At 56.5% G+C, this 21886-nt stretch overlaps 1 protein-coding gene across 2 annotated transcripts in view; it reads right to left on the bottom strand.

The window, feature by feature from the left end:
- Positions 1 to 21886, bottom strand: part of EDAR (ectodysplasin A receptor) — a 57594-nt gene that overhangs the window by 18986 nt on the left and 16722 nt on the right. Inside the window, exons 1-4 of one of the 2 annotated variants that reach the window (XM_082357337.1) lie at positions 7446 to 8111; positions 2127 to 2195; positions 1506 to 1628; positions 946 to 1127 (exon numbers count right to left, since the gene is read on the bottom strand). In XM_082357337.1, the coding sequence (XP_082213463.1) occupies positions 946 to 1127; positions 1506 to 1628; positions 2127 to 2195; positions 7446 to 7508 (437 nt within the window). In that variant the 5' untranslated portion in view covers positions 7509 to 8111. Of the gene's footprint in view, positions 1 to 945; positions 1128 to 1505; positions 1629 to 2126; positions 2196 to 7445; positions 8112 to 21886 lie in introns of those variants that run through there. The other variant, XM_082357338.1, reaches the window with a different exon arrangement.

Below are 21886 nucleotides of genomic sequence, written 5' to 3'. Positions count from 1 at the left end.
ACAGTGATTCCAGGTGGGAGGGGCAAGCAGATAACAAGCGACAAGCCGGCTGCGAAATATGGTGCATTGTTCACACTACTGCTGCTATGACCACCGCCATCATCACCTCCATCATCACCATGACCACTGCCATCAACACCATGTCCATCAACATCACCTGCATCACCACCATGACCACTGCCATCACCTCCATCATCACTTCTATCACCTTCGTCATTACCATGACCACCGCCATCATCACTGTGTCCATCAACTTCACCTGCATCACCACCACCTACATCATCACCTCCGTCACCACCAGCTCCACCGCCTCCATCACCTCTACCATTGTCACCACCACCAGTGGCCTTCACCACTGCTCTCAGTCTCTATCTGCAGCCCTTGTGAGCACAGGTTGGGTGGCCACCAGAGGGAGGTAGTCACTGGGTGTCAGGGCTGTACTTTCCTTCTCCCAAGGGGAACTTGCTACTGTCTTGTCTGTAAGAAGGAAAACTCTTTCTGTCTTTTAGGCTAATTGTACTTCCACTTTGCTTTTTTGGGAAGACTTTTGACACATAACAGAATTGTGGTGGAATTACAGGCACCATATGTCTCAAATATTTATATTAGTAGCTTTTTACACTAAGTTTTTCCTAGAATACTAAAAATACCAAAAATAATACATTGGTATGGAATCTTGGTTTTCTTTCCTCCAGAGCACTCCACATGTGTTGTCTCATTGAAAGTATTCAACAGATCTCCTTGATTTGAGTACTCAGAGGTGCTATGATGACGATGTCCACTTAGGGACACACACGTGGAGCCTGGGTGGGCAGCCCATCCCGGGGAAGGTGGAGGGAGGGACCCCGACCCTGGACATGTGCGCCCCGCTGATCCGCAGGCCTGGCTGCCTGCCGTGGGGCCCGGGGCGGCAGAGGAGGTGGGGCGGGGCGGCCCTGAGCTCACCCGGGCAGGCAGGGCCCACACTCGGCGTCGTGCTCCGTGTCCCCCGGCGTCAGCACCGTGGCCCGGAAGAAGCCCTCGCAGTCCTTGTGGCGCCGGCAGATCTGGTAGCCGCCCTTGGAGAACTTCTCCGCGGGGCAGGGGACGCAGCCGTAGTCCTCGTCTCTGGTGCCGTAGCCGCAGGACTGGCCAGGGACGGGGACACAGGTGAGTCAGCGGCCGCGCCCGCCACGACCCGATGGCGGTCCCTCTAAGCCCTCCTGCCCCGCGGCGCCCGGCCCCACGCTGCCGCTCCCGCCGGTCCCGGATAAACTCAACCGGCCAAGCCGGTGGAGCTGCAGGCCCGGGCGCCCGACTCTCGAGGCTGCACGAGGACCCCAAATACCGCAGCCGCGTTGGGGCTCCCGGAGCTGAGACCATCGGCGTGCAGCTCGTCTGGAGGAGGAGAGGCCGCGTCCAGGCCGCCAGCCACGCGGGGCAGGACGCCGCGGCCTCCGGCCACACCCCCCCCACCCAGGCCTGCGCTCCTTACACTCCCCGGCGGGCGCGGCGCGGGGTCTTACCAGGTAGGGCTCCTCCCCCGGGCCGCACGGGGGACACTCGTGGCACAGACCCGCGGTCTGGTTGTAGAACTCGTTCTCGCCGCAGGTGGGGTCCTCCGCTCCGGCCCAGCATGCCAGGGACGCCTGCCTCGAGTAAGGGGCTCCTTTGGCCTCCACGCGCCCTGGTAGACGGCCCCCCGACTCGGGTTCTACGTCCGGAAGTTGTGGCGGAAGGATCTGGCGGGGCCCTGCGGCCCCCGGCGCTGATTGGACGCCTTCGGTAATGACCAGGCAGCCCCCGCCCTGCTGTCGGAGGCTCCATCCCAAACGCTCCACCCCAGGAGCTCCCCCCACTCCCCTCCCCACGGGCCCCTACTCCTGGGGAGCCCGGGGGCTTGACTTCCCCAGCTCCGTGGCTGCAGGAGCGCAGGGCACGCAGCCGGCGAGGGGAACTCCGAGCAGCGGCCACCTCGGGCCCGGAGCCAGTCCGCGCTTTGCTGGCGCCTTGGAGAGCGCAGTGCAGGGGGTGTGTGATCGCCCGTGTCGCTGCCACACAAACAGGCCGAGAAGGACACGGCTGGTGAAGGGCACGGCCGGGTGGGAGCTCCCACTGGAACCTCCCCAGGTGCCCTGGCCACTTACCACCAGGATGGGCAGCCAGGCCATCCGTATGCCGCCTCCCCTGTGGGCCATTCTCTCCCGAGGGGTCACCTGAAAGACACACTTCATCCATGCGGGGGCTGCAGGCGAGGGCTGCTCCGGGACCCCGGCCCGCCCAGCCCCACCTTCACTGTCCCCGGGTCTGAGGGCCTCCCGGCAGGCGCAGCAGAAATGAATACACCCTAAAAGAAAAGGCAGGTTTTAAGCTGAGCCCCAGGCCCCTTGGACGGCCTCCACCCATGGCCCCCGTAGCATCGTGCCCTCCCGGGGAAAGAGCTCCAGAGAGGAAGGGCCAGAGCCCACTGAGGGCCGGTGCAAAAGCCCAGGGTGACGGCTACTGTCCTCCTGCTCGGAGGGTCTGAAGAAGCAGGTCCGATCCTCCAGCCGCGGGGGAGCCCTGAGAGAGAGGTCAGAACCCAGACCCCCCATCGCCCCCGCTTCCTGCCGCCCCTGCCCGATGTGAGCTTCCTCCCTGGCACCCGTTGGAGCCATTCAGAGCACACTTGGGTCCAACCCTGTAGTTTTACTGTTGAGCCAGCTGAGGCCCAGAGAGGTCAGGGGCTGGCCCAAGGCCACACAGCTGCCACATGGACAGGGCGACCGCAGCCCGCTTCACCAACCAAACCAATGCCCTGCCGTTATTGTCACTTCTCCTTTTTCAGGATCAGAGGCCTGTGTTTCCGACGCACAGCGATTTTACCTGGGAGCCTGGTGCACGGAGCGATGGTGGGCTCACCTGGGCTCCTCGTTCCCCAGCAGCCACATTCGGGCCACTGCTGTCTCGCCTGGACACGGGGTTTGAATTCGTGACAAAAGAACACACCCCGTTCTGACGCTGGCCTGTGGGAGGAGCTTCCAGAATCAACCACCGACTCAAGACTCCGGTCAGCTCCTCTAGGGAAGCCCCCAAGGTCACCCCCACCCCTAGTCCCCTGGGCGACCACCGTTGGTCACGGAAACCCACGCAGAGATGGAGCAGGTGCCTTGAGCCATAGCCCTGACGCGGGGACCCACTCCTGCTCCGAGGACCTCGTGTCTACAGATCAGGTTCCTCACGGCCCCGGGAGAAAAGCTGCCACGAGCTCACTGTTCGAGAAAGTTGGGGATCGGGGAAGGGCGGGGGCAGCCGGCGATGCGAGACGGGCCTTCTTCTCTAAACCGCCAGGACTCTGCTCAGTGAGACTTCTGGGGAACACGCACTTTCGAGAGAAGCACCCCACACACACACACGTGGCCGGCGGCCGGCGCGGGGCCTGTCCTGGGAACTCTGAGTCCACCCGCCTCTCACCCTGGCGGGCCGTCCGAGCGGCCCCGTCGGCCTCCTGATCCCATGCTCCCCACGCGAAGGGGGTCGGTGAGGTCCAGGCGGGGCCGTGGGTGTCGGTGCTTGTTCATCACTCTCACAAACGCCATCCCGTGGGCCACCGGCCCAGCGGGTGCAGGGCAGGCTCGGCTCCCCAGAGGCGGCTCCAGCTGGTTTGTAAAGCTCCCCACACACAGGTGGAAGCAGTTCTGCAGCAACAGCCTCTGGCTTTTCAACAAAGACTTCTTGGCAGGGAGGGAGGAGGGAGGGGTGACCGCGGACTGAGGGAGGTTATGGGGAGCGACCGCTTTCCACGAATTAGGGGCGGCCCTGTGAGCTGTGTGAGCAGGAGGAGAGGCAGGACAGTTTGGGGAGGATGCCCCGCCGACCCCAGGGAGAGACACGGGGACGCGGGCAGGGCCCTGGGCTGAGATCTTTCCGGATCACTCCCCTGTTGACCTCTCACCCCAGTAACATCAGGTGGCTCTGGGGAGGGGCTGGTTTTCCGAAATCTACTGAAGAGACACAAAAAGTGCCTTCCCCACGTTCCCACACACAGTCCTGCCCTCAGAACTACGTTTACGGTTGAAAACACCAAGTGGACGAGGCTAGATTGAAGCACCAGCCACCTGGTGGTGAACTCCTGGATGTTTTCCTTCCAGCAAAGAGCAAGCTGGGGCAAGCGAGGGGACTGGGTCTGCTCCGGCCAGGTGGGGAGGGAAGGTGCAAACAAAGGCCGGAACTTAGGAACCGGCCCCTGGGTCAGCCGGCCTGGGTCGGGACGGTGGGTTTCCCTTGCCGGCAGCCCTGGGGCCCTTCCAAGGACAAGGCCGAAGGTTTCTAACTTAACTGACTTCTAAATATAGTTGCACCTGGGAGGGCTTCCCTGTAAACCTGAGAAGGGCCGGGCCGCAGCTCAGGGCCGTCCAGGCTCCTGGATGAGCAAACCCTCAGACTGACGCAGAAAGCGAAGCAGAGCCTGTGGCTTTGGTTGCATTTCCATCATCAACCCCAACTGCCCAAGAAGGAAGGGGGTCAGGAAGGGAGGCGAGGGCAGTGCCCGGTCAGGAGTGCAGCCCCGAGGTCTGAGCCGTCACAGAGGGTAGCCCTGCTCCAGCGGCGCCTGGGAGCTGGTGGAGCCGAGTGGCTCCCCGTCGTGACCCCTGGTTGTTTTCACTTTGGGGGTCCCCAACCCTGTGCAGGGCAGCGCCCTGCCCCCCACCTGTTACCGACTCTGAGCCCGGTAACCATGGCAGTGGTGGGGAAACGGTCGGGGGCACGGAAACACCTCCTCCCGTCAGCCGGTGGACTCGGCCGTGGGGATGGTCCGGTTCAGGGTCAGCAAACTGCCCCATGAACCCAGCCGCCACGCTGTCCGGCTCCAAGAGGCCACAGAAGGTCAAACGCATCAGGCCTGAACCCTTGGTTGGGGCCTTCCCAGGAGAAGTTGACAAAGCATCTGGTGATTTGAGTTGAAAGTTTAAAATGAGAATCCCCTATTTTCATTTGTTAGTTTCAATTGAAATAATATTCAGAAAATAGATATTCTTGCACACATAGAATAAATATAATGCACGCAACATGCATTAATCTTTGACCACTTCTGACTTTTCTTTTGAAGGGTCACTGCTAACACAGATAAGCATGCCGAGCTATTTTGAATCTTATCTGGGGCATTTGTTCTTCTGCAGCAGAATCCAGGAAGGCAGGAAAGAGCGAGGAAACTGGTATCTTGGACATTTCTGTTCACATCTTCTATGTCACTCATCCTTTCCTGTTTGCTTTTATTTTCCTACATATAGACCAGTGACGATGGCAATTTTTTCTGAGGTGCTGTGCACAGCCGTGGCCTCAGAAGATTCCCTAAACACCAGCAGTATTATTATTGTCTGTCAGCCCCCGTTTGGGCTTCTCAGAAGCTACTTCATATTCAGCAGGAGCTTGTGCATTTGCTCAGCGATAGAAGTGGGGCTGGACCCCGAGGAGGGGGCTTGTGAAAATAGTGTGGCCAAGATTTATTCATCCAGAAAGTTCAGAGGGAGGGCAGTTATCCTTGTCCAAACCTCCTGCCATAAGATCTGTGCTCACAGATTCATTTCTACTTCATTTAATGCTTCACAGCTGAAAGGACCTTGTAGAAGTGATGGGCCTGGTGAAACTTCAAAAAAAAGTCCCTATTTTATTGCCTTATCAAAATCGAGGGAAAGCATTTCCAGGGTGAAATCAGGAAGGTTGTTTTAACTAAAATACATCGCTTTAAATTACAAAAGAGAAGTTTTTCTAGGACTCTTATATAAACATAAACACGAAATTTTGTTGTAACATAATAGCAGCTGCTCTCCAGCACTTAAATATGCAGGCCATCCATCCACACCATATCCATCCATCTGCCCATCCGTGATCCAACCATCTGTCCATCCGTCCATCCATCCATCCATCCATGCAATATTTATTGAACACCTACTCCAGACCAGGCTGAACCACAAATTGACACAATCCCTGCCAGGTGATGTCCCCCAGTTTGGTGGGACCGTGAGATAAACACTGAGAAGGGGAACGAGCAGTGGGTGCCATGGGAGCACGTGGGGTGTCATGTGTGGGGAGGTCAGGAAGGCTGCCCCCGGCCCAGAGAAGGGAGCACGGCCGGGAGTCAGCCAGGAATCGCCCTGGAAAGGCAGAGGGCTCGGAGGAGGGCCTGCAGGCTGGGACCCGGGAGGGCACACTCGCTCCAGGTCACTGCTCTGTCCTCTTGCCTCAGCAGCAGACAGTGAGTCATGGCCTACACCGCGTTCCATCAAGTCAAGCGTCGCTCTCGTTTTCTGCCCAGGGACCGCTGTGCACGTCTACCCCAGCTCATCAATCTCCTTTCTTTGCTCAGAGATGTTGGGAAGCCAACCCTCCCAGCCCACCCTGCCACCCCCAGTCCAGCTCTTCCTGTACCTGGACCCCTGGAGGACGGAGCTGGCAGGGCCGTGAGGCTTGGAGCCCGGGTGGAGCTTGGCCACAGCGGTTCTGCTCAACAGCACGACCAAAACAAGGACGTGACAGGCGATTCCGTAAGACACACCCTGGAATCCCAACCACCTCAGGCAAATAAGAGACACTCACTTGACGGTGAAGATACCCTTCAAGTAGAGGAAGTTGAAGGAAATACTCCATTGGCAGTGGGATCCATAGGTTCTAAATCGGTACCAAGCAGCGATGAAGCAAGAAGGACCTGGAAACCGCTGCTATTATTATTTGCCCCTGAGAGGCCCTCAGCTGGCTCCCGCTCCGGGATGTGACCGCGGGTAATTAGACGGCTCCCGCATGGGTGGCAGAGGCCGTGGGGGCCTCCAGGTGGTGGCCTGAAAGGGAGGGGGAGGCGAGAGGGGGGGCTGAGACAGCCGCCTGCCCCCAAGTCTGCTCCTGCCCTGGAGCCCCACTTTGAGGCCTGGAGCCCCGAGAGGGGAGAGGGGCTCTCGGTGCGAGGACGGGCAGAGCTGTGCCCTTGGGCTCTCGGCCGCCCCCGGCCTCCCAAGGCTGGAGGGGACGGGTCGGGGCCACCATTCACCACGTGGCGGCCCTGCGTGCAGAAGGGCTAGAAACTCTCAGAGTCTCGAATGCCCTCAGAACCGACGGCTTGTCGCTCTGGTTCACGGCACAGACACTTGTGTTCTTATTGCTGAGACTGTACTTTAAAACGCAACCAGCTTCATTGGGGTGCAGTTAACGCACAATAAAGCACACTCATTTCCATCATGCAGGTGGTGGGACGGACGGTCTGCACCAGGTGGCCACCCCCAACCAGACCGGCGCCTGCCGCCTACAGGAAGCCTTCCTGTGCCCCTTCGCCACCCTGCCCCGCGGACGTGCTGGTCACCACGGACACGTGTGCCGGTTGCAGCTCCACGAGGAAACCCGCAGCGCCTCCCCGCACCAGCCGTGAGCACGCGGAAGGGAAGACGATGACAGCGCCTGCCGGAGCGCCGTCCAGGCGCTGCCTCCCCAGAGCTCACCTGGGACAGACCGTGCGCGTGCTGAGAGCGGCAGCCCGCTCGCCCGCGCGAAGCATCCTCCATCCTGACACGTCCTGCGCTCACGCAGACTCGGCGCCGAGGAGGCGCTCCCAGCGCGGCCCGGGCCCTCGCCCGGCCTGGGGATGACCGTGTGGCCGGCAGGCAAGCGGGCCAGACCGTGGGATCCCAGCTGGCGAGGGGGCTGCGGGGAGGTCTCTCCCCTCACAGGTTCCGTTGGTGGGGAAGCCGCAGCCCCTGCCTGCCCTCCACTGGCGGAAACCACGGGGGCCAAGAGGAACCTCAGCGGGTTTCCTCAGGCGCCCGAGTGTCTGTCGGGAGCGGAGCCCTCAGGCGTTGCCGCGGGCAGACACCCGTCTCTCGACTGTGTGGAGGGCGAGTGGGGGGCGACGCAGCCCCGGCCAGGCCTCGCGCATGCACACGCTTGTTACTCCCGCGAGACTAGGAGGTGGGCGCTCACTGGGCCCCTGCTGATTGGCTGAGCCCGTGGAGGCTCAGAGAGGTTGCGCAGCTTGCCTGAGGCCCCAGCGTACGAGGTGGCAGAGCCGGGGTCCCGGCCCAGACCTGCTCCTGTTTCTGCCAAGCGTCCTGGGGGCACAGGAGGGGCTGGGTGGGGCTGGAGCAGGGAGGGTCGGAGGGCCACGTCGGCTCAACGTGGACTCCGTCTCATCTACCTTCTGCGGCCCCGCAATAGCTGGACTCTTCACGGGAGCCGGGGCTGGCACAGCTGCTGACCCCCCAGCCTCCCTTGGCGGCTCTGTTGCTGTGAGGCCCCTCTCCCCCCCCCGCCCCCCCCCCCCCAGCCCTTTGAAGAGTCTGGGAGCTGGTTGGTTCCAGTGCATCCTGTTCTCTCCTCTCCCCTTTGGACGGGGCGTCAGCTCCCCAGATGCCTGGAACCCAGGCACACGGGGCAGTGAGGATGCTCCCCAAGACCCCCCTGAGGACGGAGGGGCGAGAGGACCCCCAGCAGCGGAGGGGCAGGGGCTTGTGTGTCTGTTTGCTCCGAGCATCCCGTCTCAGTCCCGCTGACGGGGCCAGGCTGGAGGGAGGAGGTGGGTGGTACCGGGGGTAAGTAACCACCAGGTGCCCCGACTTGGGGTCCCAGCAGGAAGCCAGAGTCTTGTAAATTCGGATCCTTCCTGTCAAGCTCAGGGGCTTGTTCTACTGCTTTGAGAGGAGTTGTTTTTCGTGTTCTCTTCACGTTTGTTCAGGGACGGGCTAGTGAGGAGGTGACCCAGGGAAGGCCCCTGGGGGTCAGCCAGGAGTGCCCTGAGGCCGCAGGGATGGAGGGAGGTCACAGCCTCACGGACCACAGGCTGGTCCAAGCCCCCTGTTCCCGCCCGGCTCGTTCCCCATGGGGTTAAACTATACGTTGGTGTGAGACAGAGTCGTTTACAAGCTCACCACGTTCGTGTCCCATCCTGTCCTTTCTCTAAGGCGAGGAGCCGGGGTCACTGCCGGCGTCCTGAGGGTCCTTTTAGAGACACTGGAGGGGGTGGCATCGCTGAGCTGAGACAGGCAGCCACTCGTCTGGATGTGAAGATCTGCCACGCGCACCCCAATTCTGAGCGGAACTGGCCGTGCGGCTTCCTTGGCTGATGGTGCAGGAGCCCGAGTCCACGCTGGGCTGTCTGTCTGTCTCTCTGCCTGGTGCTGGTGTCTGATCACCGCCCAGCACTTCCTTCCTTGGAGGCTGCACAGTCTGCGCTCCCAGCACGTCCAGGGCGAGCGGGACGGGGTGGACGCTGTGTCCACCGCAGCTGCACACGGAGCAGCCCGGCCGAGACCTGCGGCCTGGCCTGAGCCTCATCCCCTTTCCTCTAAGTTGGGGGCACAGGGGGGTCCCTGCCTGCCCGCTCCTCAGGACGTTGCACGAGATGGATTTATGTGGGAGGGTTTTGCACGTGGGGCTCAGTGTGGACTGAGGTTACTCGTGGGGGGGGCACACGGGTGGTAACTGTCCAGCCACATGGAGCAAACGCACCTCTGCTCTGAAGGAGCGTATTTTCTTTGCGAAAAGTTTGAACAGTCTAACTGTGACCACGAGAATCACGGCCACGGGGCTCACACTGCTGCCTTTTTTTTTTTTCTTTTTTTTTTCTTGGCCGTGCCACACGGCATGCAGGATTTTAGTTCCCCAACCAGGGATCGAACCCGCGCCCCCTGCAGTGGAAGCACGGAGTCCTAACCACTGGACCGCCAGGGAAGTCCCCACACTGCTGTCTTTAACCTGAAGTGGCTGTTATTCCTGCTGTGGGTGAGGTGGCGGCTCTTTCAAAGCAAACTCTCCCTGTGGGGGAAGGACTGGGGCCCTCAGTGAAGAGGTGCTGTACCCACTGCAGGTGCCAGGCCAGACGCTGCACAGGAAGGGAGGTCCTGCTGGTCCCCCGCGCACACGCGGAAACGGTGGCTCCCAGCACCAGCCCCTGTTGGAAAGTGATCTGCAAACACTTCCTCCCATTCAGTAGGCTGCCTTCTCATTTTGTTGGTGGTTCCCTTCGCTGTGCTGAAGATTTTCAGTTTGATATTGTCCCACTTGTTTATTTCTGCTGTAGTTGCCGTTGCCTTTGCATCAGACTCAGAAAAATAATCACCAATTACAATGTCAAGGTGCTCACGATCCATGTTTTCCTCTAGGAGTTTTATGGTTTCAGGCCTTACATTCAAGTCTTCAGTCCATTTTGAGTTAGTTTTTTGTGTGTGGTAAGACAGTGGTCCAGTTTCATTCTTTTTCATGTGTCTGTCCAGTTTTCCCAGCACCATCTATTGAAGAGACTGTCCTTTCCTCACTGTATATTCTTGCCTCCTTTATCGTAAATTAATTGGCCATATGATTGTCCTTTGGTATCCACGAGGATTGGTTCCAGGATCCCCTGAAGGTACCAAAATCCACAGAGGCTGAAGTCCCTTATATACAATGACATAATATTTGCATAGAACCTATGTATATCCTCCTGTATACTTTAAATCATCTCTAGAATACTTATAATACCTAATACAACATAAAAGCTATGTAAATAGTTGCCAGCACAAGGAAAATTCAAGTTGTGGTTTTGGAACTTGCTGGAATTTGGGGGGGGGGGCATGGTCGTGGTGGATATTTTTGATCTGTGGTTGGTTAAATCTCATATGCAGAACCTGTGTATTTGGAGGGCCGACTATATGTGTGGGATTATTTCTGGGCTCTCTGTTCTATCAATCTATGTGTCTGTTTTCATGCCAGTACCACACTGTTTTGATGACTGTAGCTTTGCAGTATAGTCTGAGGTCAGGAAGTGTGATGCCTCCAGCTTTGTTCTTCTTTCTTAAGATCGCTTTCACTGTTCAGAATCTTTCGTGGTCCCATACACATTTTAAGATTTTTTGTTCTATTTCTGTGAAAAATGCCATTGGAATTTTGATAGGGATTGCACTGAATCCACAGATTGCTTTGGGTAGTATGAACATTTTTACAATATTAATTCTTCCAATCCATGAGCACAGTATATCATTCTACTTCTTTGTGTCATCTTCAATTTCTTTCAGTGTTGTACAGTTTTCTGTTTACAGGTCTCTCACTTTCTTGGTTAAGTTTATTCCTAGGTATTTTATTCTTTTTGATACACTTGTAAATAGTATTGTTTTCTTAATTTCTCTTTCTGGTAGTTCACTCTTCGTGTGTAAAAATAAAAGAGATTTTTGTCTATTGATATATTTTTAAAATTTATTTTTAATTTATTTATTTTTGGCTGCATTGGGTCTTTGTTGCTGCACGCAGGCTTTCTCTAGTTGCGGCAAGCGGTGTCTACTCTTCGTTGCAGTGCGCGGGCTTCTCATTGAGGTGGCTTCTCTTGTTGCAGAGCACAGGCTCTAGGCGCCCAGGCTTCAGTAGTTGCGGCACACGGGCTCAGTAGTTGTGGCTCGTAGGCTTTAGAGCGCAGGCTCAGCAGTTGTGGCGCACGGGCCTAGCTGCTCTGTGGCATGTGGGATCTTCCCAGACCAGGGCTCAAACCCGGGTCGCCTGCATTGGCAGGCAGACTCCCAACCACTGAGCCACCAGGGAAGCCCTCTATTGATCTTCTATGCTGCAACTTTACTGAATTCATTTATTAGTTCTAACAGTTTTGACTTGGGGTCTTAGGATTTTCTATATATAAAATTATGTCATCCACAGATAACGACAGTTTTACTTAGTTTCCAGTTTGGATTCCTTTTATCTTCTCTGTTTGCCGTGGCTGGGACTCCCAATACTACGCTGAACAAAAGTGTTGAGGGCTTCCCTGGTGGCGCAGCGGTTGAGAGTCTGCCTGCCAATGCAGGGGACACGGGTTCGAGCCCTGGTCTGGGAAGATCCCACATGCCATGGAGCGACTGGGCCCGTGAGCCACAATTACTGAGCCTGCGCGTCTGGAGCCTGTGCTCCACAGCAAGAGAGGCCGCGATAGTGAGAGGCCCGCGCACCGCGATGAAGAGAGGCCCCCGCTTGCCACAACTAGAGAAAGCCCTCGCACAGAAACGAAGACCCAATACAGCAAAAATAAATAAATAAATTAATTAATTAAAAAAAAAAAAGTGGTGAGAGTGGGCAGCCTTGACTTGTTCCTGATCTTACGGGAAAAGTTTTCTGTTTTTTTGCCATTGAGTTGATGTTAGCTGCCAGCCCTGGCGCTAATGTAAATGCACTTAAGGTCACTGAACTGTACACTTAAAAAGGGTTAAAGTGGTAAATATTTTTATGTGCTTTTTATCACAATAAAAAGTGCCATCGATTCCATAGGAACATAGGCTAATTTAACTTTTTTGGTAAGTAGTCATTCTATTCCTTAAACCTGAGTTGACTTGCACCCAAGGCTGGGAGGAATAAGATGTGAATATGTATGTATTGAAGATATCAAGGGAGGGTTGTCATATGTCCAGGGTCTCAGACCACAACTGCCGTCACAGCCTGAGGGAGGGGCCCCGCCATGGGTGCCACGGGGCCCAGGCCGCATGGTGGAAACAATGCAAGAAAGGCCGACAGAAACTCATCACTGGAGGTGTGCTGAGGACTTCACACATGCACGCACACACACACGTGCACACATACAGGTACACACACACACACAAGTGCATGCACACACACGCACACACGTGCACACACACTTGCACAGGCACGCTCACACATTCACACGTATATGCACGCACTTCGAACATCAACTTAATGTTAGTAATGACTGTTTCTGGGTGGCAAAAGTAGAATTTTTTTTGTTGCTTTCTTCTTCATACTTTTATATTGCTTGATATATTTTTTTTCTACGGACATAGGCTATCTTGAAAAAATAATTATTCTAAAGCATACTCTAAAGCAATGGCATTGGTATTCACACACACATGAAATATTTGATGATTTTGCTTTTCAGTTAATGGGAGAACAGGGCTACCGTGAGGCCAGTCTTCCCAGCCTACGAAGTGTCGTGTTGGTAGAGGCCTGTGTCCCATCTGTCAGAACGTCGCCTGGTGCATCCAGTTGCCCCCATGATCACCATCCTCCTGCCGTTGCTCCTCAGGACCAGCCTCAGAACCGGTGCATGACTTGTGATTTACTTGACCATGAAAACTTTTTTTCCTAACAATTGTGATGAGATCCCTACTCTTGCCCATAAACAAGAATCATTTGAGGTTGGAGGACTGGTTCGGGGCTGTGTGAAATAATCTTGCCAACTGAGGAGCCCACATAAGTGACATCCACTCCCGCCAGCCCTGAAGGCCACACAGGAAACAGATGTTCTCATTTCTTCCCGAACTCCGGAGTGACTCAGCTGAAACAGTGCCGGACACAGCCTGTGATTTCTCACAGGCTAGGTCTTCATGCTGCCTTAGAGGCAGATGGGGCTGGAAATGACCTCAGGGTAACACGCCCCTTCCACATTAAAGGCCTGTGAGCTGACTGAGGCCAGTGCCCTCACGTCCTGAGGTTTCTGAAGACTCTGGTGTGTCTGGGAGCAGCTGGAACTCCTGCCTCTGGAACTGTGGGTGCAGCGAGCGGGACAAATGCATCGTCGATGCTAACGGTCACGGGCTCCGCAGTGGCCACGGTGCCCTGGCGACTTCCAACCACAGGACGGTGCCTCCTGGCTGGGGAGCTGCTGCCACAGGTGCAGCAGAGCTGACAACAGCCTCTAAGACTGAGTTTCTTGACAAGGGCTGAAGCCGGTCACCAGCAGGTGGGCAGCCAGGGCTGGTCAGTCGGGGTGCGAGGGACCTTCATTCTTTCACGTTCCAACGTAAGGTGCCTGCAGGTGGGACAGGGAGACCTCACCTCCCCCGGGCTCTGGCTCCCTGCCTGACGCCTGCCGGATGCTCTCCCCTTAGCTCTGCCTGCGCTTCCCCTCGGCTCCGAGTTCCTCCGTCACCTGCTTTTCTTCTTCCCCAAGAGACTCCCTGAACTGGAGATCTGCGTGCAAGATGCTTACCGGGAGGTGGGCTTGAGAAGCGGGGCTGTGACGCAGTCCCAGCAGAGACCTCAGACGGGCTGCCGTGGGCCCACAGCGTTGCCCCCCTGGACGGGAGCGAGGGCACCAGGATGGGCTGTGGCTCGGGCGAGGCGGCTTTCTCCACCCAAGGGCAGTGGCCGGGCTGGGGGACTCAGCTGCGAGCCACCCGCCATCCATCCTCCCAGCATCTGGGAGGCACACCCCAGGCTCTACGACACCCCCGTTTCTTGTGCTTCTTCCGCAGGCTGATAACTACCTATCCTGGGGGTTCCCAGCATCCTGAGAGGATTCTGTGCAGCCTGGGGCTCTTGTCTCGGGGGCGCCCTCTTTCCCTTCCTCCTGGTTATGCTGGTTCAGTCCCCCAACGGGAGCTGGGGTCGAATTGTCTCAGCATCTGTCCCACGTGCACATCCAGACTAGTGGGCCCCAATTCCAGTGGCCACACCACAGGGCTGGTCCCAGAGAACCTCTAAACTTGGCAGATGATCGCAAAGAGCTGAGCTTCCTGTTATTCCTCTTTTCTGGGCAACGCTGTGTCCGAGGTCAGACAAGAATTCAACCAGAGGCTTCTGTGATGATCGTTCCAACAGGTAGTGAACTTCAGGGAAATTGAAAGGAATTCGATACAAAGCAATCTTGATGGAAGGGGGTTAGTCTTATCAGAATTTACATGCATGTCTGAGGCCTTTGTGTCACATCCTTTGTATAACCCTATAGAGATGGAGGTAATGTGCTGTAGAGGAAAGAGCGCTGGACCAGGGTGGGGCCTTGGGTAAGAACCCCACTAAGAGGCTTGTTTCTTCAACTGGGAAATGAGGGTCTCAGGCTAGACGATTTCTGTGTCCTTCCACCTCTACTAGCCCATGGTTACATGCACGCTACACAGCGAAAGCTCTTGGCAACACTACTAATACTGGACGTCCTAAGTCTTGTCTGTGAATTCCAACATCTGGGTTGTCTCCAGGTCCTGCTTTTTCCTGGATTATTGGGTCACGTTTTCCGTCTTCTTCATATGTCTGGGAATGTTTTATTGCATGCTGCACACTGTAATGATGTGCTGTAGAGAATCTACTTTATAAAATCTTTCACTTATGGCAGCCCGGGTAGCACAGGAAGCATTTCTATGCAATAAATTCTTGTCCTGGACCATTTGCTCTTCAGAACAAGGACCCTGTTCCAGATCCAGTAGGAGGATGGGGGTGCCCTCGGCAGATGGTTCTGATGAGACCTGCGATATATGCGCTGCAATTTCCCCATCTTAATGTTTTATCATTTGAATGGTTCATTAATTAACAGAATTTCCCAGATGTTCTGAAGCCGACTTGCCCTCTTCCAGGTTTGGAGACCCTGCTACCTTTGGGTCGGTGCGGCCCCTGCTGCATCCATGCGGCCACCAGCCCTGAAACTATGCTTGGAAAAACACTCCGCACCCACTCCTCTTGGAAAAATGGTGAAACGCATGCCTGCCCTTCCATCGTACTCAACGCCTCTTCTGCGCAGACCTGCATCTCATCTGGTGTTTTACCAGCCTCAGAATTCTCTACCTGCTTACCTGTACCCTGTGCCTCAGTGACTTTAGTTAGCCAAGGGTCACTGGGAAGATAATTACATATTTAATCTCTCGTTTCCTAACAATAGTCGTCAAACGGCTCTAAATCAAACCCCCGCCATGGGCTCGATGACTCTCCCAGGGTCCGTGGCCACCACCTTCCTCACCACCTTCTGCTTTAAGTGCCCAGACTCCGAGCCTCGGATCCACAGCCCCACACCTGGATGCGCTTCAGCTGAGTGAGGAAAGACGCTCTTGCCTCCAGCTGCATTTAAAGCATAATTGACGGGGCATAAAAAACCGTTTGACGCCCAAGCCGCCTCTCTCACCAGGCCCACCAGGGAACCTGTGGAGGGAAGACACCTCAGGACCCTCGCTTTCTGATGGATCCGAGTTATTCCGAAGGGAAGGATGCTGGCTTTCCTTGTGCTCCTCTGATGGGTGCAGCTGTGGCTCGGCGGCATCTGCACTGAGCTAAGTATTGTGTCTTTGTAACATTTTTGATCTTAATTAATTATAGCTCAGGAAAGCTGACAAAGGCAACCTGTCTCTTTAATGTAAACAAGATTAATTGCACGGTTCCTGCAGAAAATGAACTACCAGCAGTTTAACAAAAAATGTTTGTCTTTAAGCAGGCTTTGGATAAAAAAATAAAAAAAAATTAAAACTGTTACAGGAAGCACTGAAGCTGCCACATTAGCATGCCCGCGAGCCTCGCCCTCATTATCAGCCTAAACGCACGCCCGCCCCCACTTTCATCCTCCTCCAGGCCGGGGCTGAGGACAAGAAGGGGGGAGAAGGCCCCTGCACACAGCAGCGCCTCCGAAGTCTGGAATGCAGCCTGGCTGTTTGAAGACCAGGTTTACACCCAACACCTCCCCTCATGCTCGTCGTCCAGACTCGCCTGCTCTCGCATCAGCCACAGGCCGACGGTCTGGGTGCTTCATCTTATAACGATCGCATAATCCAAGATAAACACCCGGGATCGCTATCACTTTCATTAATAACCGTGAAATATCCCTTCCTTCAGCAGGTACAAAACCCAAACAGGCGAATGCACTCCATGGACCGAGGCTTGTGGCGGCAGGGGGCCGAGGGCAGAGGGGCAGCTGGCGGGCATCTCACAGCCACTCTGTGGCTCCAGGACCACGGCTGGGCGGTGGCGGAGCTGAGCCGGGCACTTGCCTCTCCGCCCGTCACCCTCCAGTTAAGGGGCTCCTGGAGTCCACCCCGGGCCTGCGGGCTGCCCTCTGCTGGATCCCCCACCCCCGGGGTAAAGTTCCAGAGCAAGGCTTTGGACCGGGATGCTGTGAGCTTAAGGCGCGTCAGAAAGACCGGCAGGGGGAGGGGGTCCCGCAGGCTCCTGGACAAGAGAAGGCAGTGGGTTTGGGGCAGGACGAAGGCGCAGGTCGTGAGCATCTGGGAGCTGCAGGGCTAATGAAATAGAGCCTTCCCCGCTGGCACATCCCCAGGAAGCGGCCTCCGTGGCTGGAGAGCAGACACGGAGCTCAGGGACCAGGGAGGGAAGCAGTGGAGTTGGCGCCCAGCCCCGTGGCTGCCAGGGGTTCCCGGCTGAGAACGTGCTGGAATCAGGCCTGGCGGAGTGTGTGCTGGTCGGGGGTGACGGGGGTAGAGCAGCAGCTGCCGTGAGGCCAGAGAGGGCCTCTGGGGGCCGAGTCTGCTCCGGGGTCAGGGCACCCACGGGGCTGGCGGGAGCAGAGGCGGCCGGGGCTGCGCCCTGGGGTGGGCGCCGTGCTCTCCCAGAGAGGAAGGGGCTGGGGAGGAGAGGGACTTTCCGAGTTTGGTGACGCAGGGGCTACAGCAGGGGCTACAGCAGCGGCCTCTGGAAGCAAGTCTGGAAAGTGGACACCAGACCGCCCGTGGCAGAGGGGAAAGAGTCCAGGGAGGAGGTGCGGAGGAGGGGTCCGGCCCGGACAAGAGGAGCCTGTGGCCCGTGAGGGGGCCTCCCGATTGTCACAACCTGACGCTGCGTCCCTCCGCACCTCACTTTTCTGGGATGAAACGACTCAAGTTGTAAGCTTTCAAGGGACCCTGGTTCCAAGGAAGTCGCCGGGCCGAGGGGCCCCTGCGAACGTGGCCCTGGAAGCGGAGGGAGTGGCCGGGCCACCGGGCTGTCTTGATGCCCGGGCCAGGCTCTCCCCCACCATGTCCTGCGTGGTCACGCAGAGCCTGGCACAGACGGTGCAGGGAAACGGGGACGACGCACCCTCTGAGATGCGGGCTTTCCCGCAGGCCTTCACCCCGGGGCTCGGGCCCCTCGTAAAACACCGGCACGCGCGCGTCTAAGTGAAATAAGAGACTTACCCACGGTCGGCACCTGCGGCCTGCACTTCTCTCTGCCACGTGGAACCGCACACACTGCATGCCGGTCCTGGGCAGGGTGCGAGTCGTGACCCACGAGTGAACTGATTCCACAAGGCGCTCAGGGAGGGGCTGGCAGCTGAGGACACACTGCCCCAGGGGGGACGGGCACGGAACTCCCACCAGCAACCGGGGAGGAAGGCAGCTCCGGGGAGGAGCTCCTGACCACACCGAGCAGGCCGGGCTCCGAGGGGCAGTCCTGGCTCAGCCCCGCCCACACGCGCACCACGTCTCCCGGCGGCGGTTTCTCCGGCGGTAACTGACAGCCCTGTGTTCGACGGTCGCCACGTTCTAACTCTGGTTTTCGGACCTGATGTGACACTTACTGAACAAAGCAGGCGATCGGAACCTCAGAATGTTTAATGAGGGTGGGTTGAGGTCATAGGCGCTGGGGATGGTAGTCAAACGTTATCCTCCCAAACGGTGCAGAACAGAAGTTCTCAAGACAAGACCATCAAGGACAGATATTTTCTGGAGCTTTTGGGGGGGTGGGGCCTGAGGTGCCAGATGGGGGACTCACTTCCGCCTCCACTGGCCCCTCAGGAAAGGTGGATGGGGACTTCATCACCCGGCCTCGGTCTCCGACATTTGTTCCGTTTTTTTCATAATTTCCTGACTATAAGAACTTCGTAGAAAGTTTTCAAATATGTAGAAGTTTGAAGAAGAAACTTAAAAGTCACTTAGAGTCCTACTCTTCGAAACATTATTGAGATTTTGATATATTTCCTTCCATTTTATATACATATAGAATTGAGAGTCATGTTGTATACAGCGCGTTGTATCCTTTTTGCCTAATAATTTAACCAGCATCTCCGTCTGTCACGACATGGTCAGCAGGAGCACGGCTGAGGACGTGGATCCCACCTCACAGGTCCAGGAGCAGGTAACCCAACCCCTGGCTGGACATTCGTGTTTATCCCAGTGTCTTCCACTATTGTCATCAATGTGACGACAACGTATACAAATCACACAGTGTGAGGGACTCTGATTCTTCCTTAGAAAACACTCCTGGCGGCAGGACTGTTGGGTCCGAGACCAAGAGATGCAGGGGGGTGGGGGGTGGGGCGTGGGGCGAAGTCTGCAGAGCAGCGACCACTGCCAGGCCCAGTCCGCCCCGACTCGACTTTGGAGACACAGAGTGAAGAGGATGCAAATGCAAAGGCCCCACCCAGCCCTTCCCTCCTCACCTGGGGGGGGGGGGAAGGAGCCACCCGGCCCGCTCAGAGTGCAAGCTTACACCCAGGCCGCCCTCACCTGGAATCTCTGCAAGGAGCAGGGGGACCCAGAGGGGGACGAGCCAAGGTCTTGGGGGACAAACATCAGATGTGCATGTCCAAGGTGGAAATGCCTTTCTGATTACAGCGATTCTGAGAAGTACAGACGCACCAAGTGACTGTTACTGGCAGAGGGGTTATAATTGTTCCTTTCCTGAAGCCCTGTGGTCAGAATGAACTCGGTTCTCATGCAGGGGCCCTGGGCCGCTCAGGCTTAGGTGGGTGGTGGGTTGCAGGGAGGTTCACGGCAAGGGTGGCTCTTAACCGCTCTGGCCTGAGCGTGAGGCCACTGCCTTGCGCGAGGGGTCCTTGTGCTGCCAAAGGACACAGGCAGGAGCCCCGTGTCGTGTGTCCGGGCCGTCGCTTACGTTTCCAAGTTGCTGTTTGTAAGAAGGACCCCTGCTGTGTTCCGGGAAACTGGGGGCGGGGTGGGGGGAATGCGGCCAGAAGCTGGGTCCTTCCTCCCACCCTCGGCTCTCCCCGCGTCCTGCAGTTTGGTAAACCCCTGGAGAGATGGTCTCCCTGTGCAGACTCTGTCCGTAAAGCGCAGAGGGGAAATCCACGGAGACACCAGGTGGGAACGTGAACTTGCCAGGGGCCGCGTGGGCTGCGTTCAGACCACCCCTGCCTCTCCTCCGGGCTTCCTGAGGCCACCAGCGCCCTGCCCGCCGCGAGCCACTAACTCCCCAATCCTAACCCAAGTTACTGCCCGTGAAAATCTTATGAAACAGGTGGGTTCATTGTGTGTATCTTACTGATAAACTGGGGATTAAAGAGGTCAGGTCACTGTCTACATTCACACAACCAGGAAGGGATGAAGGAAGTCAAACCAGGGCTTCCCACCCAAGGCCGACACCCGGCCCAAGGCCACCACCCTGCCCCGCGCCCCCGGCCGGCATGATGTCTCACACCACACACACACACACACACACACACACACACACACACACACACGTCGAGGCCACGTGCCACCACCTCGTCCAAGAGACGGAGCAGAAACACTGAATTCAAATTCCAAGACCCTCGGTCTGTAACGGTTATGATGAAGACCTACCAACACCCCTGGCATTGATCTAGGATAAGGAAGGCGCCTCACGGGGACGCCGAGGGGAGGGGCTGGCGTGTCCTAGCTCCTGCAGTGATTTCGTCAGCAACAAACCATCAAAGGGAACCAAATGCTGTGGCTCTGCTGGCAGCAAGGTCGCCGGTCACTCACAGGCCCACATCCAGCCCAGAAGGGGCTCCAGGCCCCTCGCAGCCCTGACTCAGATCGCTGGGGCCCACACACAGAGACGCTTCAGAGTTTGGGAAATGCCATCAAGTAGTTTTACGCTGAGTCCTTGTTTGAAATTTGGGGAAATGTAAAGTGCAAAAAGACCTTCACGAAGTCCAGGTTTAGTCAAGGGGACGTTTGTAGGAGCTGTGAGAAAAAATTCAATGTGCTTTTAAAGGTCATTCACAATCTGCTCCTCGGGTGCCCAGGGCAGACATTCTTAACTTTAAAAAGACTTGCATTGTAGGAACTACAAGGGGGAAACATTCAAAAAAATTAACCCTTTCGTTCTGAGGTAACTGTAGATTCACATGCAGTTGTGAGAAATAATGGAGAGACCCATGTCCCCTTGACCCCAATGGTCTCATCTCACAACTTTATAGTCGGGTGTCTCCCAGAGTTGTGGTACAGAACAGCTATGAGAGGACTTTCTAGAGACTCTTTATAACACTCCGTCAACCGCAAGAGTGAGTTGCCATTTCAGCAGAAGAATGAACCTGGGCTCTTCGGGTGTTCTGACCAGTGCAGGGCAATTCCCAGGCCGAGGGTCTCACGGGGGTGCCTAGCCCCGACCTGCCACCTGCAAACGGGGGGCCCTTCATTCTGTCAGTTCTACCTGAAAAGACGTGGACAGAAGGCGGAAGCAAGGACGCCCGCGCTCTCTGGACTATCTGTGGGCCGGGCTCCAGCAGAGTCCAGCCCCGGCTCCCGCCCCGGCCGGTCCTACACTCACCTCCCCACTGCTTTCTGAGCCCGGCCTCATCCAGGACGACGGCCACTGTCCACACAGCCGCTAAGCCCTTGAGTACGGCTGGTGTGACTAGGGAACTGTGTCTTGAATGTTAACTGGTTTTAATCACTTTAAATATACAGTCCTTTGTGGCTAGTGGAGACCCCACCGGGCAGGACAGAGAAGGCCCTTCAATCTCTCACCTCTCAGATGTTCTAAGTATCTAGGCTTGTCTAGGTGGCCATCTACCTCCCTGTGGGATGGGCAGTGAGGCTCAGTCCCGAGGAAACTGAGGCTCCGAGTGGTCCAGGACTTTTCTGCGGGCCTTCAGTGAGTCTGTGCCCCAGCTGGATGCACGCCCAGGTCATGTGACCTCCATGCCCAGGTCACATGACCAACCCACCAACATTTCTCTCATCCTTCCCCTAAATGGAGTGTGAAACCCAAAATATGGGAAATAAAAGTTCATATTCTAAACAGCAAGGCAGACACTTTTGGGAAAAAAACCCCACAGTAACCACTGATGGAAACAAGGATCGTTTTTTGACAACTAAGAGACCCCTATTTAAAGAACCAAGTTTCTATGAGCAAAAGGAACAGCAAATAGCAAACCAATTCTAGGAAGCCAAGAGCATTGAAGTAAATTCAGACGAGAGCTCACAAAACGCTGGCTTCGACGCCATTTGTTAGGTGAACCCACTGCCCATGCAGGAGTGTCCCCGCCCTGGTGGGGGGAGGCTTCTCCCGGGAGACCCAGTCCTTC

The sequence above is a fragment of the Balaenoptera borealis genome, assembly GCF_965194805.1.
Source record: "Balaenoptera borealis genome assembly, chromosome: 15".
Classification (NCBI taxonomy): domain Eukaryota; kingdom Metazoa; phylum Chordata; class Mammalia; order Artiodactyla; family Balaenopteridae; genus Balaenoptera; species Balaenoptera borealis.
The sequence above is the reverse complement of the archived record's forward strand: the minus strand, read 5'-3'. Positions and strand labels throughout refer to the sequence as shown.